Source organism: Triticum aestivum, chromosome 4D (assembly GCF_018294505.1).
Source record: "Triticum aestivum cultivar Chinese Spring chromosome 4D, IWGSC CS RefSeq v2.1, whole genome shotgun sequence".
NCBI classification, from domain to species: Eukaryota; Viridiplantae; Streptophyta; class Magnoliopsida; order Poales; family Poaceae; genus Triticum; species Triticum aestivum.
In genome coordinates, this window is record NC_057805.1 from 12302193 (window position 1) to 12325358 (window position 23166).

The 23166-nt window shown below is 49.2% G+C and overlaps 2 protein-coding genes across 3 annotated transcripts; one reads left to right on the forward strand and one right to left on the reverse strand.

The window, feature by feature from the left end:
- The first annotated feature begins 11931 nt into the window (after positions 1-11931).
- LOC123095722 (polygalacturonate 4-alpha-galacturonosyltransferase) lies at positions 11932-15745 on the forward strand. Its single transcript, XM_044517273.1, has 8 exons — positions 11932-12202; positions 12808-12839; positions 12930-12990; positions 13080-13123; positions 13332-13663; positions 13743-14100; positions 14205-14792; positions 15207-15745. Exons 1-8 carry the CDS (start codon positions 12136-12138, stop codon positions 15480-15482), a joined length of 1758 nt encoding a protein of 585 aa, XP_044373208.1. The 5' UTR covers positions 11932-12135; the 3' UTR covers positions 15483-15745.
- A 337-nt stretch (positions 15746-16082) lies between these two features.
- On the reverse strand, positions 16083-19797 carry LOC123095723 (trithorax group protein osa). Of its 2 annotated transcripts, XM_044517275.1 has the most exons (3): positions 18953-19771; positions 18197-18249; positions 16083-16672 (listed from the first exon to the last, which is right to left on the reverse strand). In XM_044517275.1, the coding sequence occupies exons 1-3, from the start codon at positions 19677-19679 to the stop codon at positions 16433-16435; spliced, it is 1020 nt and encodes a 339-aa protein (XP_044373210.1). In that variant the 5' UTR covers positions 19680-19771; the 3' UTR covers positions 16083-16432. The 2 variants fall into 2 exon arrangements, with proteins under 2 accessions (XP_044373210.1, XP_044373211.1); XM_044517276.1 differs by lacking the exon at positions 18197-18249 and having other exon boundaries at positions 18953-19797.
- Positions 19798-23166: the final 3369 nt, after the last annotated feature.

Below are 23166 nucleotides of genomic sequence, written 5' to 3' on the forward strand. Positions count from 1 at the left end.
ACTGTTCCCGCGTAGTTGGTTAGTGCGTATAGACAAAATGGCCAGACTCGGATCAAATACCAAGATCTCGTTAAGCGTGTTAAGTATCCGCGAACGCTGACCAGGGCCAGGCCCACCTCTCTCCTAGGTGGTCTCAACCTGCCCTGTCGCTCCGCCATAAAGTAACAGTCAGAGGCCGTCAGGAACCCAGGCCCACCTCTACCGGGATGGAGCCACCTGTCCCTTCAGCCCCCTCATCAGAATCACTTGCGGATACTCAACGAGCCGACTTTAGTCACCACATGTGTCATGTATATATATAAAGTATATAGTATATACCCGTGATCACCTCCCGAAGTGATCACGGCCTAGTAGTATAACATGGCAGACGGACAAGAGTGTAGGGCCACTGATGGAACACTAGCATCCTATACTAAGCAGTAGGATAGCAGGTAAGGGTAACAACTGTAGCAACAATGACAAGCTATGCAACAGAATAAGATTAACCGAAATCAGTAACATGCTACACTACTCTAATGCAAGCAGTATAGAGAAGAATAGGCGATATCTGGTGATCAAGGGGGGGGCTTGCCCTGGAAGCTCAGCCGAGAATGAGGGGTCGTCAACACCGTAGTCGATCGGGGATCGCCGGCAGTCTCGGGGTCTACCGGAAAGAAGTAATGGAGGGGGAACACAATAAATAACAGAGCAACAAAAGCATGACAAAACATAACGAGGCAATATGCGGTGCTAGGTATGCCCTAACGCGGTAGTAAGTGATACCGGCGAAGGGGGGAAACATCCGGGAAAGTATCCCCGGCGTTTCGCGTTTTCGGACAGATAAACCGGAGGTGAAATGTTGCACGTTTGCTATGCTAGGGACATATGGCTGACGAACGGGCTGCGTATTCGGATCGTCTCGTCGTTCTGAGCAACTTTCATGTATAAAACATTTTCATCCGAGTTACGGTTTATTTTATATGAATTTTCAAAGTTTTAATGATATTCTGAAATTATTATTAATTCGAAATTAATTGGAAAAAATGCTATGCGCACCCAGCACAGGGTACACAGAAGTGTACCCAGGGGATGACAAGTGGGCCAAGGGGGACCCAGTTGACCAGTCAAGGTTTGACTGGTCAACAGGGGGTGGGGCCCTCCTGCCATTGGGACATCTAACTAATTACAGATTAGTTAGGCTTACTAAATAATTAATTTATTTAAACCATTTTAATTAATTTAATTAATTAACTAATTATTTTTATATTTTTATATTTTTTTACACATTTGTTCTATAGGAAAAGGGGCCGGTGGGGCCCCTTTGGCATTGGCCCAGCCATCCTTAGCGGGCGCTGGGCGAAGCGGGGGGCAGACTCGCCTGAACGGGCACAAGGCGGTGGCGACGGTGCGGCCGGCACCGCGGCACGGCGGCCGGAGGCGAGCGCCGGAAGGGGGGCAGAGGCATCGCGGGGAGAGGGACGGGGGGCCGAGGCGAGCGCGGAGTGGGGAGGGAGCCGCGGCCGCACGACAGCAGGGCAGCGCGGCCATGGGCGCGTGCGGAGGCGCGCCGGCGAGGCGAGGATGCGGTGAGCGCGGTCAGCGCGCGTACAAGGCGGTGGTCCGAGGCGTGCGCCGGCGCGGTGAGCACGTTCGGGGCCCGGTCGGCGAGTGTGCACGGCGACGGAGGGGGAGAGGAGGAGGGAAGGCGGAGGCCGATGGCCTCACCGGCGTTTGCAGGGGCACATGGGCGTCGAGGCTCGGGGGCGACCCGTGGGGAGGAGGACGGGGACGATCGACGGAGACGGGGAGGCGGTCCGGGTCGCTGGCGACGAGTGTGGCAGGGCGACGGGGTCGAGGGTGCGGCGCCGGAACGACGGCCTCGACTCGGGACGAGGAGGAGGTGAGTAGGCGAGGCAACGGGGTCGAGGTGGCGACGGCGTAGGGCGACGGGGCACCGGCGAGCGCGAGGCGGCGATGGACGTCGACGGGCGAACCGGGCGGCGGCCTCCTCCTCCGATCCCGATCCCATCGGGGGAGATATTTCGGGGGGAAGTGGGGTGTCGGTGGGGGTACGGGGTACGGGAGTGGGGGAATATGGGGAGTGGGGGCGGTTGGTCCGGTTGGGCCGGTGGCCTGCTGGGCCTGAGCCCAGTGGGAGGGGTGTTTGCCCTTTTGTTTTTTTTGTTTTTGCTAGTTTGTTTTTCTCTTTTGTATTTTCTTTCTTTTATTTATTTTCTTTTCTGTTTTATTTCATTTTAAATCATTTAGACATTTTATAAAAATGTGTTTATTACACCATATTTACATATGCAAAATATGGCACCTCCCGAACAATTTTGTTTTAACTTTTGAAAAGTTTGACGTCTGACATTTATTTAAACTTTTGAATTTGAGAAGTTTTTGATCCAACGCGAGATTAGGAACAGTAACCGGGGTGACGTGGCACCGTTAACGTGGGATTACTGTAGCATGATTATCCGGGCGTCACAGCGCGCCACGGCGTCGGGCAACGGGGGAATGGGCACTCCCCCGTTGCTGAGCCTCCACCCCGTCGGCCCGGCGCGCATGTCCGGCGGCGCCGGGATGTTGGCCTCGAACAGGAGCCACGACTCCTGTTCGCGGAGCGAGCGGCGGCCGAAGCCGTTGGCCGCCGCCTCGTCGCCGGGGAAACGTTCGGCCATCGGGGTTGTCGGTGGGGGAGGGCTCGGAGGCGGCGCGCGGGGGAGGGAGAGGGAGGGCTCGGCGGCGGCGCACGAGAGAGGAAGAGCTCGGCGGCTAGGGCTGGTGTGGCCAGAGGCGAGGGAGGCCACCGGCTTATATAGCCGCGCCCGTGTGTACGCGTTGGCGGGAGGGGAGGCGTCGCCGCGCCGCCCCGTGACGCGTCACCCGTGAGGAATCAATGGCAAAGGCTGACCGGCGGCGGCAGCCTTGGCATTGATTCCCGCGGGAACCGAAGCGATGAGGGCGACGAAGCGCCCGTCGCTGACTCGGCGGGCCCGCGGCTTCTTCGCGCCAAAACAACTCGCCCCCGAGCGGCCCAGCGCGCCGGGTTCGGCCTGGGTCCGCCGGCGCTGATTTCGACCCAGGCCGGCGAAAATCGGGCTCCTGGAGGCGTGACTGGGCCGTATTTTCGACGCCGGCACGAAAAAATCGCCTCGGGAGGTCATTCTGAAAACACGGCTGGAGATGCTCTTATGCATGCACGCACATGGTTTCTTCACCAACTATAACAAAATTAACAGGTGCGAGGGCATCTTCACATGAAGGTTCAGGGCCGTATTTGTATTTCTACTCTAGCTGGCATGCACGGCGCGCCGTTTATTGGTGCGCGCGTGCTTGCTTGCTTTCTAGGTGACCTTTGAGCGCTGAAATACGTACGTATTGTCTAAAATTTGAGAAACAAATTGGATATACAAATGGTCGCACCGTCTCTTTGGATCTACTGGCTGCTGGTTAGGAGTGTCAATCAATCATGCAATTAATAAGTACATAGTCAAAAGCACAGTGCCTGGAGAGCAGTGCAACAGAAGCACTGGCATTTGAGACTGACACGAACTTAACTGTCCGTTAACTGGATAAGACTAAGGGAGGGCCCAATCATGCTCTGGGCAATAGAGTCCTCGTGGTTAGGCCGTTAGGTACGAGTGGGCCCAGTCAATCAGAGTCAGCTCCGGTTGCTTCACGGTCCTGCAACTCTCATCCTGGGTTGGATTGCGTCGCATCTCCTCCTGCTTCTAAAAACCTCGCAGATATTTTTCCATGCACGTACGGCGCACACCGCAGCTGCTGCTCGAGTACCTCATGGTCATGGGGAGAAGAAGAGTTGATGGAGCTGCTGCTGGCGGTGAGTGGTGGTGACGGCACCCAGCCTTGGCGCCTCCCGCCATCATCTAACCCGTCCTTTGAGTTTGATTCCGCCCATCTCGTCTCGCTGTCCCGCTACAGTCTCGGGGTGGCTACGAGCCTACGACGGCGACGAGATGAGGCCGAGCAGTTGGCGTCCGGCCGGGTTGGTAGCGGCGCCACCACCACACCGGTCGCCGTCCCGGTTGTTGCCCGCGCCCGCTGCATGGCATACGTCTTTGACACGGACGTCGGGCCGTGGCCTGCTGCTAGCGTCTACCGTCTAGCGGGGAATCCGGCTGATGATATGATGCGTGCCGGGAGCCGGGAGGTCTCGCTGGCTGGCACTGGCTACGACGGCATCGTGGTGTCGGCCAGGCCACATGCCGCGCGTGTAGGTGTGTGTGGGTGTAGGTGTCCAGTGTGTGTTTGCTATCCATGTTTGACCCCAAAGAGTGTCCACTTGAGTACGGTCTTGGCTGTATTGCAACTTTGCAAAGCTTAGCAGCCGGGCTTTTTCTAACAACAAGTGGGCATGCAGCTTCTCGCCGTTTGTTGAATTGTTTTTAGTCGCGGATTATTGGCGTGCGTCGCTTTTGCCACGTGAACGCACGCGTCCACGTAGGGTCCAAGATTAGTTAGGCAGCCTTGGATGCCTGCTGTCTACTAGCTCTAGTTGGATGGATGGATGGATGGATGGATGAAGCACTCGTCTGAACGTGATGGTTTTTTCAGTAGGAAAACAAACATGAGTGGCAGAACTAGATGGAGGCAGGCCTTGACGCGTGCACGCGATGCTGTATTCTCTCTGCCACGATCACTATCCAACTAGTAGTACTGAACTACCATGAATCATGCCGTCATAAGTGCATCTCCAACGGAACCCCTAAAAAACACTCCAGTATTCATCCACGGAAAGAGGAGACCAGTCCTGCAGGAAGTCTGACATCCAACGCTAGCCGCACAACTTTTCACAACAATTCAAACCAACTGGACGAATTTTGATATAAACACGGCAGTTTTTATTGAAAGTAGAATAATTTGTACATAAAACTGGTCATCCGGTGAACTAAAAACCTAAAACTAAAACCCTAAACTATCCTATACTTCACAGTGACCTCGTAGGTCATGTCGGGCTGGCCGGCTCCTCCTCCTTCATCATCGTTTCCCGACCCGCCGTCGGAGTCGGGCTTCGGGCAGCGGAAGGTGGTGGCGCTGCGGCAGGGCTTCCCGACGACCGCCTGACGCTTGCGGATGATCCTCTCTCCCTCCTCCTACGCCATGGCGCAGTGTGGCCGCGGCCACCGAGGACGTGGGCTGGGGGAAAATGCAGCGGTCGTTGGAGGCATTGTCATTGGCGGCAGCGGCGACGATCTTGGCGAGGGACCAATCCTCGCCGTACCTGACCATCTCCCCGTCGAGGCGGTGGAGACGGCGCTTGGCCGTCTCCAACGTCGTCACGGAGCGGTCCAGGGCCCAGCCGTACGCCTGGTTTGGGTCCGCCGCGATGTGTGGCAGCGGGACGTCGAAGTCCGCGAACTGGGATCGGCGCACGACGTTGCACTTGTCCCACCGGCGCTGCTCCCGGTCGGCGTACTCTTGCGCCATCATGACGCTCCTGCACGACGTCGCGGAGCCGCCGCGGAGGTAGTGCAGAATGCGCTCGCATGCCTTGGGCAGGGGCGGCTGCGATGAGCCGCGCTCCTCCACTAGTAGAAAAGGGGGCTTTTGTCCCGGTTGGTAAGGGCCTCCCCCCTTTAGTCCCGGTTCTTACACGAACCGGGACTAAAGGTCGTCCACGTGGACGCAGACCAACCGGGACTAAAGGAAATTTTATGATTTTTTTTTTGAAAAAAAAATTTGCGAATTTTTTTTAGTTTCAAATTTCTGAATTATTTTAACCTCTAACCTCTAATCACCACCCCTCATCACTGCTCAATTTATCCTCTAATCTCTAATCACCCCTCATCATTCCAAATCATCTAACTTCCCGGACGGTCACCCATCCTCTCACTACTCCAGCCTGAGCACGCTTAACTTCCGGGTTCTATTCTCCCTCGTTTCCAAGTCTGCACTTGTTGTTTTCCTGACAATTGTAAGATGTCAATTCTATTAACCCTCAGGAATTTAGCTTGAGCATGAAGTGACACATTTCATTGTTTGAGTTTAAAACTATTGTTTTAAAAAACAATAATTATTTAGTAACACTAATATTTCTGGAATAATTAGTTTGACCATTGTTTAACCACTATTTGACCACAGTTTGACCAGATTTGACCAAAATTCAAAAAAACTGAAATAATTATTTAGTAACACTAATATTCTAGAATAATTAGTTTGACCATTGTTTGACCACAATTTGAATTTTTTTGAATTTTTTTGCCTCTCCAGATCTTAAAAGCCTCGTATCTTTTTTTCTGTTAGGTTTTTGAGGATTTTGAAAATGTTTAACGGGGTTCCCCCCGGTTAAATTTGGATGTAACTTTTCGAGTAGATGATTTTTCATATAAAAAACTTTTTCATCCGAGTTCGTATGCAAAAGTTATGCCCATTTTAAGAAATTCCAGAGAGATTTTGCAAATAAAGTCAAAATTCATATTTGTTAATTTTCCCAACAACTAGACCACATATCACATGGGAAACTTATTTTATTTTATTTTTTTGACATTTCCATCATTTTCTTTTGTTTTTTCTAAAACTGAAAAGGCGGTCCCCGGGGGGGGGGGGGGCGGTAGAGTTTGATGGGCCCTTTAGTACCGGTTCGTGCCATGACCCGGTACTAATGCCTCAAAGCCTATTAGTACCGGTTGGTGGCACCAACCGGTACTAAAGGGCCCAGGTGAACCGGGACTAATGCCTTAGCCGCACGAACCGGGACCAATGCTCACATTAGTCCCGGTTCGTGACTGAACCGGGACTAATGTGAATATTGCCCTGTGACGAAAGCCCTGTTTTGTACTAGTGCTCCTTCACGACACGCCGGGGCGGCGGCAAGAGCCGCTCCTCCTTCACGACGCGTTGGGGCGGCGGCGAGAGCTGCTCTTCCTTGACGCGGCATCTGATTTGGACGCGGCATCTGATTTGGACGCAGCAGTTGTGCGGCGGCAGAGAGCGTGGAGGGGATGCCGGCTCCGGCTTCACGGGGAGGAGCGCCCCCGATGGCAGAGCCGGGCCGTTGGTGTGGACTACGGAGCGACAGAGCATCAGCTCCATCTACTCCTCGAACTATGTGTTGGTGCCGGCGTAGGCCTGGGCCGGCATCACTAGCGCAGACTGCAGTGGTGGCGGCTGCTGGTCCTCCTCGTCGCCGGAGGAGATTACGATCTCCGCCTGTGCCGAGTCACCTCTAGCCGACGAGGATGACGACCAGTGGCGGAGCTTAGTGGAGATCAACCTGGGCCATCGCCCCCGAGCCCATGAGAAAGCTAGCATATATCCCCTAGTATTCAGCCCATATGTTCACTTGAAATCAGCCTAAAGTCAGGTTTCTTGCCCCTCCAGCCCATTTGCCCCTCAACAGATTCAGCCCAAGCTCCGCCACTGATGACGACCCCGGAGTTCGAGGGCGGTGTCTCCATGAGCCGCCAGATCCCGCCCCAGAAACGCCTGCCGGTGCCGACGCCCAGGACTTGCCCACCGCCGGAGATGTGGAGGGAGATGGGCGAGGAGGAGGAGGATGCGATGTGGACGGCGCCAGAGCGCGACTGAAATAGTTGCGCCCAAGCCATGCGAAGGGCCGGTCAGCCGCTTTAATGCAGCGCAGCGGCCGGGGTTGGTTCCTCGGGAACGTGCTCCCGCATTGAAGCAGCGGCTGCCGAGAGGTCGCGTCGGTCAGCACCGCCCTTCCTCCCTCTGGTCACATCGCGGCATCAATGCCGTCCTCCGCGTGCTCTGGACCGGCATGAATGCGGCGCGGTAACCGGAGCGTGCGTCGAAAGGAAAGCACGGGAGGGGCGGGTGACGGGTTTTGGGTGGGTTAGGGCGGTCAGAAGCAGGCTTGGGAGCAGTTCAGACTCCCGCAAACCTGTCCCACTTTTGTCTCCGTTTTGCCATAGAAATCACGTCCGGACCGCCCCGTGCACCGATACAGGTCGGCGTTGGATGGCTTCCGCAATCCGGACAACGTAGTCGTGGGAGGTTTACGGGTCCGCCTTGGAAGTGCCCTAACTACTGTGGCCAGCTTCCCAAAACCGTCGCCTTGGAGCTTTCGGGCGATGACAAAAGATGCCACTGTGTCAACGGTATAATGAAAACGACCACATTGTGCCGGCCGGCGGATTTTTCACAACTCTGGGAGTGCACCGGCAGTCTTTTTCCTGACGACGTCTGCTTGATTCCCATTCCGCTGGCAACTTTACTTTGCAAAGGAAAAAAAAAGAACGAAAACGACGTGTGTTTCTTCTCGAGCAGAAGCGGAGCAGCGAGGAATCTGATCAGAGGAACAATCGTGTATGCATGCATGCCCGGTTATAGCAGTACGTTACCGTATTCACGGTAAGCTGTCCCTGTCGCTTGGGTAAAGTACGCATAACACAGGACCAGCTCGCTCACCGAACACGGCGCTCGAGGTCTCGTCTCTCAGGTGGGTGAGCACCAGCACAGCTGCATAGCACACGGCCAACAACTGTCCAAGCCATGAACGAACAGAGGCATCGGCACAACGACCAAGCTGGCCCGCCTATCTCTCTCTCTCTCTCTCTCTCTCTCTCTCTCTCTCTCTCTCTCTCTCTCTCTCTCTCTCTCTCTCTCTCTCTAACCGCTTGTGTTTGTAGTACGGTAGCTAGATGCGCACTGGCTGCAGGCTCATGATCGACCGTCATATACTTCTCTCTCTCTCTCTACCTAAGTTGGTTGACATCTCGTTTTCTCCTTTAATTAGCTCTGCTAAATTGCGTTTTCTTTCGCGTCAACGTGCAGCTTTGCTTGCATTGCACACTCCTGGCCCTGGATGTGGATGAACCACTAGCTACGCGTGCATCCGGGGCACCTGCTCGGTTGGTTGCCTGGTTGGTCAGCTGTGGGTCCGATTAATTTGGATAGTCGTGTAGTAGATGCTAGGATGAGCATAGCTTGCGCCGTGCTACCACTCACGGACAGGCAAGCAGCAGCGCATACATTATTCAACAAGGTCAGAAATGCAGGAGCAACGCTATCTGCTGCGGGATCTCTTATCTGACGCATTTTGCGTGTTCGATCACAAGACCTCGCGTTGCTAGCCACGGCAGCTAATGACCCTTCTTGAGATTAAACCAGTGCGAAAATGTAAGAACGAAAGCCAGCGGCAGATCTGAACATTCTTTTAAAATTTTGAACGCGAACATTTTTTTTAAAGCGATTATTTTAGAAACGTGAGCACTTTTAAAATCCGTAAACAATTTTTTTTTAAAACTCCACATTTTTTTGAATCTGTGAACTGTTTTTGAAATTCTGAACAAAAATTGAAAACATGAACATCTTTTGAAAACAGTAACATTTTTCAAATATGTATACAAAACGGAAATATTTTTAAACTATGGAACAAAATTTGAAACAGTGGACATTTCTTGGGAAAGCAAATAGTTTTTCAAATTTGCGAACGAATTTCGAGAATACGAACTTTTTTTTAATTTGTGAGCAAATTTTGAAAACATGATCATTTTTTGAAATTCCCAAACTATTTTGTATTAAAATTTGAAATTCTAAACATCTTCTTAATTTTCAAACACTTTTTCAAGAAGAAAAAAACGAAATTTTAATGTTTTTCGAATTTCTAAAGAAAATTTATAATCAGGAACATTTTTTAAATTTTTAAACAAAATCTAAAAAATGCGAACATTTTTTAAATTTAAGAACATTTTCCGAAAAAATAGAAATAAACTTGAGAAAGGAAATAAAAAAAGAAACATTGAAAAGAAAGAGAAAAAACCGTAACAAGCCAAAATAAACTTGATAAAGGAAATAAAAAAAGAAACATTGAAAAGAAAGAGAAAAAACCGTAACAAGCCAACCCAGTTGTGCGCACCCCTGTGGGAAGCCCAGACTACTTGACGCAATGTGCTTCAAATAGGGTTTTCCTTCGTTGCTCCCTCCCTTGTATAGTCTCTCAAGGCATCTCTAACCGAACACTAAAAAAGAGATAACTCCTCAAAAGATTTCATTTTCACGAGTTAAGTCGTACCAGGCCAAACTCTCAAACGGTTAACTGCTTAGAAATTTTAGCATTTTAGCCCAGAAACTTCTCACAGTCTCTCACTTTTGAGCAACCGACCACATTTCTCAGCTAAAGAGTAAAGATTCCCGCTCCCAACTCTCGTCTGCGGTACTTCCTTTTCCTTCATTGCATAGTGTCACTGTCACAGCCACCGAAGGCCACATTTCCGAAGGAAATTGAGCCATTGGCCTCCTCTGCAATCCTGCCGACCATTCTCGTTTATAAAGTTGAGCAACGCGTCACCGCCCACGCTAAGGAAGCGGCTCAGGACGAAGAGCATTGTGCGGTCTGCCACGCTATCCACAAAAGCTACGGCAAGGTCGTGTCGTCCGTAAAAATGATCGGCTGCCCTCCGGTTGCTCAGGGCGCAAGGAAGTGGATGAGGGAGACGACGACAACGGGCAATGACCTCAACGAGGCCACAATGAAGAAAAGGAATAAGCGCTCTACTCCGACGTCTTCTCCACATGCGATAATGGTGAGCATGGGAGTGCTTGAGTTCGTGTAGTATGAACTTGGCAGGAATCAATCCATGTCATAAGATATGCTATGTGGTGTTTTTTTGTATGAACTTGATCAATTTGTTGACTTTTGCATGATGTATATGCATGTTTTAATTTGAATTGTTTGATTGAATTAACTATGTGTATGTTTGTAGTTGAATTTTTGCACATTGTGCATAATCATTTAATTGATTGATGAAATATATGCAATTGTTTGAAATGTATGTCACAAAGGAAGACAGAATTAGTCCATAAAAATTAGGGAGCTAAATATATGGTTCGATTAGGTCTGGCCACTTTATTAACTTCTTATTTTTGACGAGTTAAGGTTTGGGAGAGCATAATATAGGGGTTCGATTAGGTATGGTTACTCTCTTAACTCCTTATTTTTTAGGAGTTAAGGTTTGGAAGAACATTTGAGCGGTTATAAGATAGGGTTCGGTTGGAGATGCCCTCGGTACATGCGAAGAATGGGAGTGCATGGAACAATAATGATAATGTCTGACCCTTCCTCGTCGTATTTCCCCAACGTCTTCATTGGTGTTTACGAACACATCTGATAGCCCATTAGAATCATGTGGAATGGTTTGTATCTTGATTAAATTGACTTACAGACCCAATTTCCACCAAAATCATGTGGAATGATTTTTATCTTGATGAATTCTACTTACATACCCAACTTCAGTTTCATTGTTGAAATGGAGGAAAAGATGTGCATCTATCAATTCACATTTTTTTAAGAAAATGGGCCTACAAATGCCCACGTTATCCAAGACTTTGAAGATGTAATAACTGCTCGTTGCTAGCAACAAGATCTAATAACCACGGGAAGAACATTTGCAGGAAAACACCCCAAACAACGCACGGTTTGAATCCTTCACCAGTAATTTAGAGGTTTGGAGAAATTAGACACCGTCGAGGTGGGAAGACACCATAAAAGTTTATTTCAACAAGTCACCCCCTCCCCCCCCCCTCTATTGCGGATGGCACTAGGATGCCGCACTAGGAAACCAAAACCCAAGCAAAATAAGGACATGCTCAGACTAAGATTAAGTAAGAGGGTAGATCCCCACTTCTCAAGCTGCGAGTGAGACAAGGGAGGAGGGGACTAAGGCGATGGCGTTGAGGAGACATCTAGAGTCGGGGAACGGGAACGCTATGTTCGGCTTTTTGAACTCTTTTTTGACAGGATGTTCCATTTTTTTAAACTTAAGGATACAAAGCGCAAGTGAATTTTTTTAGAGCAAGCAAAGTGAAATACAAGGCTGCAATTTCCTCACATCTCTACCTAGTTCCTCCAGCCCAATAACCCTCTCTCCAGGCCTTGGACAGCGGGCCAATGATCCTCTTGCCCGCCTACCATCTTCCGGCTTTTTCGCGAAAAAAAAAGAAACAAAGTCCACCACTGTCGGGCCTTTCGCTTTGGGCCCACACGACGGCTTTGTTCCGCTCCGCTCCGCCACCGTCCTGCGCTCCGCTCCACCGCATCGCACGAAAAGCACCGACCTTTTTTCCAGCCGAGACACGATGATCCACCGCCATTAGCAGCGGCGGGGGAGCGGCGATCGACCTTCGTGGCCAGCGCGCGCGTGCCCGCCCTCGCCGGATCGGGCAGGGGAGATGGCGCCCACGGCCTCCCTGTCGGCGCTCTGCCTCCTCCTCCTCGCCGCCGCCGCCGCCGCCGGAGGTGAGGAGCTCTTCTTCCCCCGCCCTGCTTTCCCGGAAGTCGCCCCTGTAGATCAGATTAAGATCCGCGGTCGCCGCTGCGGCGGAGGTCTGACGTTGCTGCAAGGCGGCCGTCGTGCTGTCAGTAGCAACTGCTCGTGAACTGTCAATCTAGGGTAATTCTGGCCAGATTAAGATCCGCAGTCGCGGGTGTGGCGGACGTCTGATGCTGCCAGTGCCAGTGTCGCAACTGCTCTTGAACTGTCAATCTAGGGTAATTGGGATTAGAACTTACAACTGTAGGTGTGGTGACCAGCCCTTTTGTTCTTGAGGAGTTAGTACGATCTTGATGTGGAATCTGTGGATAGATTCAGCGTGTATTTAGATTTAAGTGCAAAGTACACTGTGGAGTTGATGTGGCATGGTAGTCGATACGCTGATATGCAGTGATTGAGGCGCCCGATCCAGTTCGGCCACTCAGATGTGCGAATTAGGATAACGGTGACCTAGCTACTTGGTATACTTGACCAAGTTTATTGACTGACCCACATTGCAATTTACTCTTCTGTTTGCTCTGAAACCTATATCCTGGGCTCATTCTGATGCAAGTGCTTCTGCTTTGTGCAGCTCGAGTGGACCCGATTTATTCTGGCAAACTGGTTAGCACAATATCACCCTTCCTCGTTACTTTTTCTCCTCGGTGTTATGGAGATATATGTGCTTATGCTGATCTGTTCCTGCGATGGTAGGTGCCAGACTGGAGCAGGGAACCCAAGTTTAAACTGCAGAATTTCTCCCTGAATCGAGATGGTTAGTAATGATGAAACAAATGTGTTGCATACTACTGTGTCTTCTCAGAGCAGCACATTTGACAAAGGGATTTATTTTTGTTAATGCAGATAGCCTTCAGCTCCTAAGCAGGCCACGAGATGTGACTCGCAGGGTAACATTTTTTATCTTCGTTGCCAAACCCTTGCGATTTTTTAGATGAACAAACATCCTTGCAATTTGAGTAGGATAATTACTGCTGTGCTCATTTTATGATTTTCAGATGTGGTTAATCACATAGCTTCTTCTTTGCACGACCTCTCATTTTGAAATGAAATCTTATACCTGTTCCCTCTGTTCATGTCTTATATTTCCTTGTATAGAAATTGGGGGAGAGGACCGGTGTAATAAAGATGGAAACAGTGCAGCAGGATGATGAAGCCCTAGTTAAACTTGAGAATGCAGGTTTTGAGCGTTCAAAAGCAGTTGATTCTGCTGTGCTGGGAAAATATAGTCTATGGAGACGCGAGAATGAAAACGAGAAGGCGGATGCAAATGTTCGTCTGATGCGGGACCAAATGATCATGGCAAGAATATATTCCGTGCTTGCCAAATCCAGGGACAAGCTCGATCTTTATCGGGAGCTACTCGCCAGGATCAAGGAAAGCCAGCGCTCCCTTGGGGAAGCTACTGCTGATTCTGATCTCCCTAAGAGGTATTTACTTTTTAGGCTCGAACTGTACTTTTAACCAAATTTCCCTGCACTACTCATTTCTTTTTTCTTTGATTTGAAGTGCCTCTGAGAGAGCAAAAGCAATGGGTCAAGTTTTATCAAAAGCTAGGGATCAACTGTACGATTGCAAGGAAATTACCCACCGTTTAAGATCAATGCTTCAGTCAGCTGATGAGCAGGTCCGGAGCTTAAAGAAGCAGAGCACCTTCCTCAGTCAGTTGGCAGCTAAGACAATACCGAATGGCATACATTGCTTGTCCATGCGCTTAACAATAGACTATTACCTTCTCTCTCCAGAGAAAAGAAAGTTCCCTAATAGCGAGAATTTGGAAGATCCTGACCTTTATCACTATGCTCTTTTTTCGGACAATGTTCTGGCAGCATCAGTTGTGGTTAACTCAACCATCGTGAACGCAAAGGTTAGTGCAGTCCGGACTTTGATTTGGAAATTCAGTTTCTTCGTAATGATGTATGTGATCCAATTCAGTAGCAGCTCCTGATTTTCTTGCTTAAAAAACTGCAGGAGCCTGAGAAGCATGTCTTTCATCTTGTTACTGACAAACTGAACTTTGGGGCAATGAACATGTGGTTCTTGTTGAATCCACCTGGGGATGCCACAATCCATGTTGAAAATGTGGATGACTTCAAATGGTTGAACTCTTCGTACTGCCCTGTTTTGAAGCAGCTCGAGTCTGCAGCCATGAAAGAGTACTACTTTAAGGCAGATCGCCAAAAAACTCTCTCTGCTGGGTCCTCCAATCTGAAGTACCGAAACCCAAAATATCTGTCCATGCTCAACCATCTAAGATTTTACCTGCCACAAGTCTATCCTAAGTTGAATAAAATCCTTTTCCTCGATGACGACATTGTGGTCCAGAAGGACTTGACTGGACTATGGGAGGTTGATCTTAATGGGAATGTAAATGGTGCTGTGGAAACATGTGGGGAGAGTTTCCACCGATTTGACAAGTACCTCAATTTTTCAAACCCAAATATTTCGCAGAATTTTGATCCTAATGCATGTGGTTGGGCTTATGGAATGAATATATTTGATCTGGAGGAGTGGAAGAAGAAGGACATTACTGGAATTTACCATAAGTGGCAGAACATGGTGAGTTAGAAATAACTCAAATGATGTTTAAATTACTTTTACTGTGCCCACTTTTCTGCCCGTCAAATGTTTTCTGCACTGTCATGCATATAGCCTTATATCTTTTACATGAAGTAATTACAGTAAATATTTCATGAGCATGATTGTATATGAACCTGCAGTTGTTTATTTTTATCATGGTGATATGGTGTGTGGACAGCTTCATTTGTAGAAGGCTATTTCACATAAGTCTCCATTTTTCAGCTTCTGCGGTGGCTCATAATAATGCATTAGTAGCACATGTAGGATCTGCCGCCATCGTTTTGGGTTTCTGAAACTAGAATTGAAATCATGCATTTCTTCCTGAATGTATAGATGAATACATGTGCCAAATCCAAGTCTTGACACTGTTTCTTTGCCTTGCTCTTTTCACAGAATGAAAACAGGCTGCTGTGGAAACTGGGGACGCTCCCGCCAGGCCTCATGACTTTCTACAAGCTGACGCACCCCCTGGACAAATCATGGCATGTGCTTGGGCTAGGGTACAACCCGACGGTCGAGCACGCGGAGATCGACACCGCCGCCGTCATCCACTACAACGGGAACATGAAGCCGTGGCTGGAGATTGCGATGACCAAGTACCGGCCTTACTGGACGCAGTACATCAACTACGAGCATTCCTATGTCCGGGGCTGCAAGATCAGTCAATAGGCAGTAACTAGAGAAGCATTCGCTTTGACAGGACTACTGAAGAAAGTGTTCCCCTGTTGCTAGTACAGCTATAGCGCATGTTCTTCGTTCGTGTTATTATTAGATTTGTTTTAGTTGGTGTCTTTTCTGCTTGTATGTAGCTTCTTCGCCCGATTTGTTGTGCTACCTCGACTAGTCCGCTGCGGCACGTGTTAATGTTATTCTCTTGAAAAGAATGGTGAACTTGGTGACACATGTGAATTTATCGATGCAATGTTTCTGAATATGTGGTGGTAATGTTGCCATCCAACCTATGTTGTCACTGACACATTGTGTCATCATTTCTTCATGCACGTTTGCACGCTCCTGGCGCACCCAAGGATCTTGGATGTCCAAAAAATTCAAAATGTTCTGATTTTTTTTGCATTTTTTCTAAATTTAGAGCGCCGCCCGCTCCCCAATAAGACACAAAACACCGCCCGCTTATTAAGATTGGGAGTATGTACTGTGAGATTTAGCCACAAAATCTTGCTGGAATTAGTACACATTCCACAGCAAAATTTAGGTAAACAATTGCAAGCACACCAGCTCAACAGTAAAATACAGTGAAGGCAACAAAAAGAACACATAAAGCTTCTCATGGCAAATTTATTCATTTCTTTTATCAGTATGCGAGACATTATTCTGAGGTATGCGAGCAGCATGAGAGCGCATCACACCACCCTGTATATAGCCCTGAATTCAAAAAACATGCATGCATCCCAGCGGTAAGCACCGCTGAGATCCGACACCAAATGTATCGGTGTCTCAAAGGGTGCGACGTTTTTGAAGCAAACTTACTTTACTTTACATGATAGCCACCAAATGGTGACATCTGCTTGAGCCATTACGTGGCGAAGCACTGCCGCGTGACAAGTGCATGTGTATGCCTCCCCCCGAGGACGGAGAACCCGTGGCGCCATGGTGTGGTTTTATCCAGCCTCACTCAGCTTTCTGAACTTGAGAGGGAGCAAACTGTTTGAGTCAGCATTCCTCTTCTTCACAAAATTGCCAGGTTCAACAGCAACCTGCGAGATCGACGAAGTCGTGGTGCTTCTCTGGAACCTCCCCATGTTCCAATAGGAGAAAGGTTCGTCGTGTTCGCTGCTGGAACTAGGGGTGCGCCTTGCAAAATTTTGTGGGATCATGCTGTGTTGTCTAACATGGAGATCCTGCAAGAAATGGAGGGTCAGTTTCTTAGCAACAGATATTGCTACCACATCAAGAGAGTGAATTCAGTCCTGGGTCTTTATCAGCTACTCATTCCTTAGAAGTACAGTTGCTGGAATCCACAGCTCTTGTTTGTGATAAATCCCCTCCTACTCTTTTATATGTAATTAACGATGAAACAATGTGATCCAGGGGCAGAGCAGAGTTGGTAGCCAGATCTTGCAACTACTATACGACCAACAGCAGCTAGCAGATATTGTCATTCCTCCAGCTAGGAACAATAATGAACAGTAATGCAGCTAACAAGGATGATTCGTGGTTTAATATATGAACCATCAACAAAATGGAAAATTTCTGTATTGTTGCTAGTGAAGTTTTCTGCACCATCACACGAAAAGCCTCTCGAAGATACAGCTTAACAGTTGTGCACTAGTTAGGAATATGCAAGATTGTGACTAAGAATTGGGAGGGGCCAGGGACTGATAAGCTAGGTAATTCAAGTTTACTACAAGTGTTTCCCTGATAAAAGAATCGTTACAAAATTCAGAACCAAAATATCTTTTGGTACATGCCAAAGCTGGAAGTATGGACCTATTATTTTATCTGTATACTGAGATTCTCATCTACCACATGAACCACTCAACATAATCACACTAGTTATTCATTGACGTCACTCATCCAAGATCACGTGCGACTCTTCATCCCTTTCTAAGAACTCAGGAATCAAGGCCATATAGGTTGTAGAATACTAGCCTGGTCTCTGGAATAAGTTTGATGTTAATTCTAACTATATCTGCACTTATCTACAAACAGCTCACGATTTCTAAACGCATACAACAGCGCGAGTGTGGCCTCACACGCCTGCAGTTGGCGTAGACTAGAGATGAATCCACGAACCTCAATAAATTCATTCTGAAGCGCACCCTCCTGTGTACATGTGAGCACCAGGATTTTTGAACATTTTTTTAACCCTGGTGGGTGGAGTCTACCCCGAAACTCCACCACCCCAATGGGAGGTGGTTCTCATACACAAAGCTTACTTTCATTTTGTGGTACTGGTACATCAACGAATTTCAGGACATTGAATTAAATGTATCCCACAAGGTCATTTATGCAGTTTTTCAAACTTACTTTGTAGGCATTCAGTTCCAACATAGCAATGGTCAAAAATTTAAACTCCGAACTCTGACCAAAGTACTATTTTAACCCCCAAACTGTGGAATCATTTGATTCAGTACCTCTCAAACCAGTAGAAGTTAACATATTTAACTTTCCCTATTAGGAATCATTATCTGCTGTTGTGCGAATCTCTCTAAAACCAGCAGAACAAACAAACCCCATTTTACCCATAAATAAAATAGCATATCAATTTTCCCTCGTAGCAATCATTATTTGTTGTTGCAACTTCCCCAAAAAAAATATTGTTGCAAGACTGCCTCTAAAAGCAGCAGAGCAACCAACCCCTGTTACCCATAAATATGCATGTTCCCATGTAATGAAGGAAATGTATCTAAAAAAAATCTTACATGAGAAGTTCTTATGGGAATCATGTCCACATCATGGTTAGGATAAGCTGAACCTACACAAAGAGAAATTTCATCATAACAGTTCAATTAAGACCCAGGGGAAAACAAACGGTATGTGCGGCGACCCCAGAATGGATAATGATGGTCAGTGGAGCACATGCAATAAATCCAAGTGTGTTTTTCTTGGAAATTGTCAGACATAAAATATCTTAACATGGTGTCCACTGTCTATATCTATGATCTATCTATATACTGATAAACATGATCTATATAGATCAAACGAAGAGCTGCCCAGAAATAATAGTGTTATCACGGGATCCACGGGGTTTCTTTCCCCCGCGGAACTATTACTTCTACTAAAAGGAAAGAGAAGAATTGGATACATGTAACACACACAATAGTCACACCATATAGCCGGAACAAATGACCATTCTAATAACTTGTTAGAACTTTCAAGCATCAATTAATTTTTTAATCCAGATTTTTCATACATTTTCGAAGTTCTGGCGTCATGGGGAATAAGGTAGTTGGGAAGTGCTAGGTTTTGAAGAGAAAATGGCAAGGTGTATCAGTGAAACGGATGAATGAAACTATGCTAAAAAAATGGTGTACAGGTAGAGGTAGCCAAGGGCTCATGGCACCACTCTGAACTCTGAACTCTGGACTCTTGAAAAATTTGAGCTGAAACGGTTAAAAGCAAAACCGTAGCAATTTCTGACGTTGACGCGCAGCGGAAATATGGAGTATGTTGGATACCTGCAGCTGCCGTCGGTAGCCAGGATGCGTGAGGGTTGACACCAAGCACCGTCGGCGACGGCGACCCGGGGAACGCGCTGCCGCTGCTGCCAGACCAGACCATAGGCCTGACGGGCGGGAACTCCCTGACGTCCGCGAGCGGCGGGAGCGGCTGAGGCGGGGAGCGGAAGAACGGCGACATCATCGGCGGGCCGCCCCCGCCGCCACATGGGGCGGGGCCGGGGGCGGCCGGCGGGCGCGGGCTCCAGCGGAAGGGGCCGAACCCGGCGCTGCGGGCGGAGACGGCGTCGTGGTCGTGGGACAGCGGGGGCGCGAGGCTGGCGCGGGGCGGCGGCGGGTTGGGGGGAGCGAGGTGGAGGCGGCGGATCCAGACGGAGGCCAGCGGGTCGGGGTGGCCGTGCGGCGCGGCATGCTGGTGCTGGCAGTCGGGCGGCGCGACATGCTGCTGCTGGTAGTCGGGCGGCGCGACATGCTGCTGCTGCTGGTGGTGGTGGTGGTGGTGGTAGGGCGGCGCGGGGCCGCGGCTCCCGGCGGAGGCCCGGGGCGGGAAGTGCTCCCACATGACAGCCGCCGCGTCGGCGTGGAAAGAGACGCGAGCGGGGACTAGGCCGGGGAGCGGCAGCTTTCTTGGCTTTCGCGGCCGAGACGAGGAGCGAGAATGAGACGAGACGCAGAGGTGAGAGCGAAAGCGCGCGCGTGGGGGGCATGGGCGCATGGCCATGACCATGGGGGAAAGCGACGCCGGAGGCCGCGGCAAGGCACCGCCGTCGGCGTGCGCGCACCTCCTCCACACGATTCCGGCCCACTCAATAAAGGCGTCACTTTTTTATCCGGAGTGAGAACGGCCAGAGCAGATGGTGTGTGTGTGTTCTCGTAAAGTCGTAAACTTTGCAAGTGGTGTCTTGTCACGGTTCTACTTTTGTCCCCATTTCATATGGATTTTAGAGCCCTGGGGACAAATTTCGGTGATGGAAGACTTTGGATCGTATGATTATGGTCGCAAAATTGTTATGGAATTCATCCGTATGCTTTTTTAGGAATCTCAATATGATTTTTTTTGCGAATATGCATGATGCGTGTCATTTCATTGATAAAGGAAGAGACGGTACACGGTAGCGATCCTCGCTTAGCGTACATGGTTAGACGCTAGCGAGGATGCTTAGGAGAAGAGATAAGGGGGGTTGCTCGGCCCTGAGACGGAATAAGTTTACGTTGCAAGTAAGATGTTACTAAGCCCACGAGTTCCCGCTTTCGCCCACGTGCGAGCTTCCTCCTGTATGCGGCTAACCAGGTGGGCATGAGAAGGTGTGGCGCCGTCGAAGACGCATGAGTTTCGGTGTCTCCAAATAGATCAAGAGATGAGAGCTGCGAGCGTTACGATGGCTGTGTGGTGACTCAGAGGAGAGCTCTCGACAGCCATGGTCCACCAGTCGAAGAAGCTTATCCTACCGTCCAGAGGCACAATGGTGAGGTGGCACCAATGAAATATATCATGCCAGACAATGCATGAGGAGACGCATCCGACGAGGAGATGGTGTATGGTATGGACTCTTGCTCCTGGTCACAGAGGATGCAAACCAACGAGTGGGGTAGTCCGTGGCGAGCAAGGTGCTCTCCCGTCCAACATCTGTCCAGGCCAGCAAGCCATAGGAACAGCTTGACGCCCGTGGGTGCACCATTCTTCCATGTTAGCTGCCAGAAGGGTCCTCAAATCGAGCCCTGGAAGAGAGCCATGTAACATGACTTTGCAGAGTAGATTCCCTTCTCAATCCAGCGCCAACGGATCGTGTCAGGCTCCTACCCGAGCAAGACATCGCGAAGGCGGCGCCATAAGTCAACATACTCCATGGTAGCTACCAACCCGAGGACGCTCTGAGCTGGTGAAGGTGTCGCGCCGTTTGTTGCACATGTAGGAAATTGTGGTGTACGCTACGTCCTGCAACAAATGCGCTCTGGTTCGTGGAAACGAGCTCGCAGAGGCGTGGCGCGAGACGCGGTGATAAAACCTTCGCGAAGTGCCTGGCGAAGAGGTGGATGAGGCTTATGGGCCGGTAGTCCAAGGGGAGGAGGCATGTGGCTTTTTTGGAAGCAAGGTGAACGGCAGAAATCACATATTTGACCTAAGGGCGAAATCAAATCACAAACTGACCTGCTTTCGAAAAAAATTCACTCTACTGACCCTTTCGTGTGGCGCCCGACAGCTAGGCGCCGCACACTACTATGCAGCGCCTCTGCCTTAGGCGTCGCACCTCCTGCCAGCGTGGCAGCCCTGGTCCAGTTGCGGCCCCACAGACAGCACTGCAGCGCCTAAGGCTTAGGCGCCACACTTGTAATGTGCAGCGCCCGTCTCTTAGGCGCTGCACAGTCTGTGTTCCACTTAGGCTGGCCCCACCCTCTCTCCCCTCCCACCCCACCCCACACACCCCCACCCACCCAACCCTTAGACTTGCGCCCCTCCTCTCTTCCCCTCTCCCCCCTCTCAAATCCTTCTCAAATCTTGCAAATCCGGAGTATTTGACCGTGGATTTCGAAGCCAACCCCTCCCTTAAGGTAATCTCCTCCGATCCCCTCGTTTTCATCCATAGGAATTGTCACATTTGCTCAAATCTTGCTACTTTGGGGAAACCCTAGCTTTGGCTTGGATTTGCAAATTTGTGTTGAATGATGTTATGTTTCTTTGCTAATTTGGTATGGTTAGGCTTTCATAGTATGCTAGGGTTAGGGTTATGTGTGTTTGATGTTGGTGTTAGGGTTATCCTATGGTTAGGATTGTGGTTATTGTTAAGTGGGGGTTATGGTTATTAATTCATATATGTTGGCATGTATTTGTGCAAATATTTTTGTTAAGTACTTACTTGATATATGTGTGTTTTTGATTATTGTAGGGATGGGGAGAACATGTGTTTATGTTCATCATGTGGATAAAGAGGCCTTTTTGAAAGGCAATGTTGAGCCGGACCCGGATGAGCTTGACATGGTGTTTGAGAGTAGTCCTAGCTATGCGGAGCTCTTGGACCAAGTGAGGAAGGATTTGAATTGGATGGACCCAAGTGACGTTGTTGAGTTCGAGGGAAGGCATAATGTTGGTTTTGGAATGCACATCCGTTGGAAGACAATGCGTGTGAACTCCGAGCAACGTTGGGTTGCATACAAGGAGACGGTTGCCGAATCTCTAGACAAGGCTCTTGAGTTATTTGCCTCCAAGAAGGTTGAGTCTACTTTGAATTTGGACTTGAACCGGAACCCCTCCCCGTTGGTTGCTAGCACTCCCCCACCCATTAACCAAGATCAAATGAGTGAACCTCATTTCATGCAACAAGATTGGCCAACATTGAGCCCGACTCCAAACAACCAAAATGAAGCTTTTGAAGAGGAGAATGATGAGTACGAGGAGGATGACAACGAAGTTGATCTCCATGACAACAATGTGGGTGATCTCGACCAATATCATGTGCAAGAGACAATGGACCAATCCATCCCTTTTTCCCGTGCATATGCATCGGACTCGGATGACGATGGTCCCGATGAAGAAGTTGATGAGGAGGGGTTCACGCCGAAGGAGGCCCAAGCATTCAAGAAGGTATTCGGGAAGGACCACAAGACACCATTGTTCAAGGATCTTAGTCTCGCGGATGAAGCCGTTGTGGATGGTGGCAAATGCATATCTCTTGGAGCTAGGCCAAGTTCTCACCGTGATTTGGAAGACGGCAAGAACGGGATATATCCCGGTTGTGAGTTTGAATCCTTCTTGGAATTGAAGATGTGGCTTGACAACTATTCGGTTACACATTATCGTCCACATAAAGTGGCCAACTCGGACGTCAATGTGCGTTACACGGTCAAATGTGAAGTGCCAAGATGTCCATGGATTGTGCGTGCGAGGCCATGGAAAGGAGGTCCCACTTGGCGCATAGTGAGTTGTCTACCAACTCACATGTGCCGGCACAAGAATGCGGATGGCGAGCTTGTGTACCAACAACACAGACAACTCACGTCCGAGTTCATTGCTTACAGGTTATCCAACCAAATATCCACACTTCCAATAATGAGCATCAAGAGTGTCATTGACCTTGTGAAAGCCATCTTTCATTACAAGGTGAAGTACGGCAAGGCATGGAAGGCGAAGCAAGCCGCATTCAAGATGTTATATGGCAATTGGGAGGAAGCATACAACCGACTCCCTAGGTTGTTGTTAGCTATGGCCGCCACAAACC

Coding starts and splice junctions, on each gene's coding strand:
- LOC123095722 (XM_044517273.1), top strand. CDS start 12,136: ATGGCGCCCACGGCCTCCCTGTCGGCGCTCTGCCTCCTCCTCCTCGCC. Junction 12,991..13,079: donor TTTCTCCCTGAATCGAGATG/GTTAGTAATGAT, acceptor TTGTTAATGCAG/ATAGCCTTCAGCTCCTAAGC. Junction 13,664..13,742: donor GATTCTGATCTCCCTAAGAG/GTATTTACTTTT, acceptor TTTGATTTGAAG/TGCCTCTGAGAGAGCAAAAG.
- LOC123095723 (XM_044517275.1), bottom strand. CDS start 19,679: ATGGTCATGGCCATGCGCCCATGCCCCCCACGCGCGCGCTTTCGCTCT. Junction 18,250..18,952: donor GCTACCGACGGCAGCTGCAG/GTATCCAACATA, acceptor CTCTTTGTGTAG/GTTCAGCTTATCCTAACCAT. Junction 16,673..18,196: donor TTCCCATAAGAACTTCTCAT/GTAAGATTTTTT, acceptor CATTTCTTGCAG/GATCTCCATGTTAGACAACA.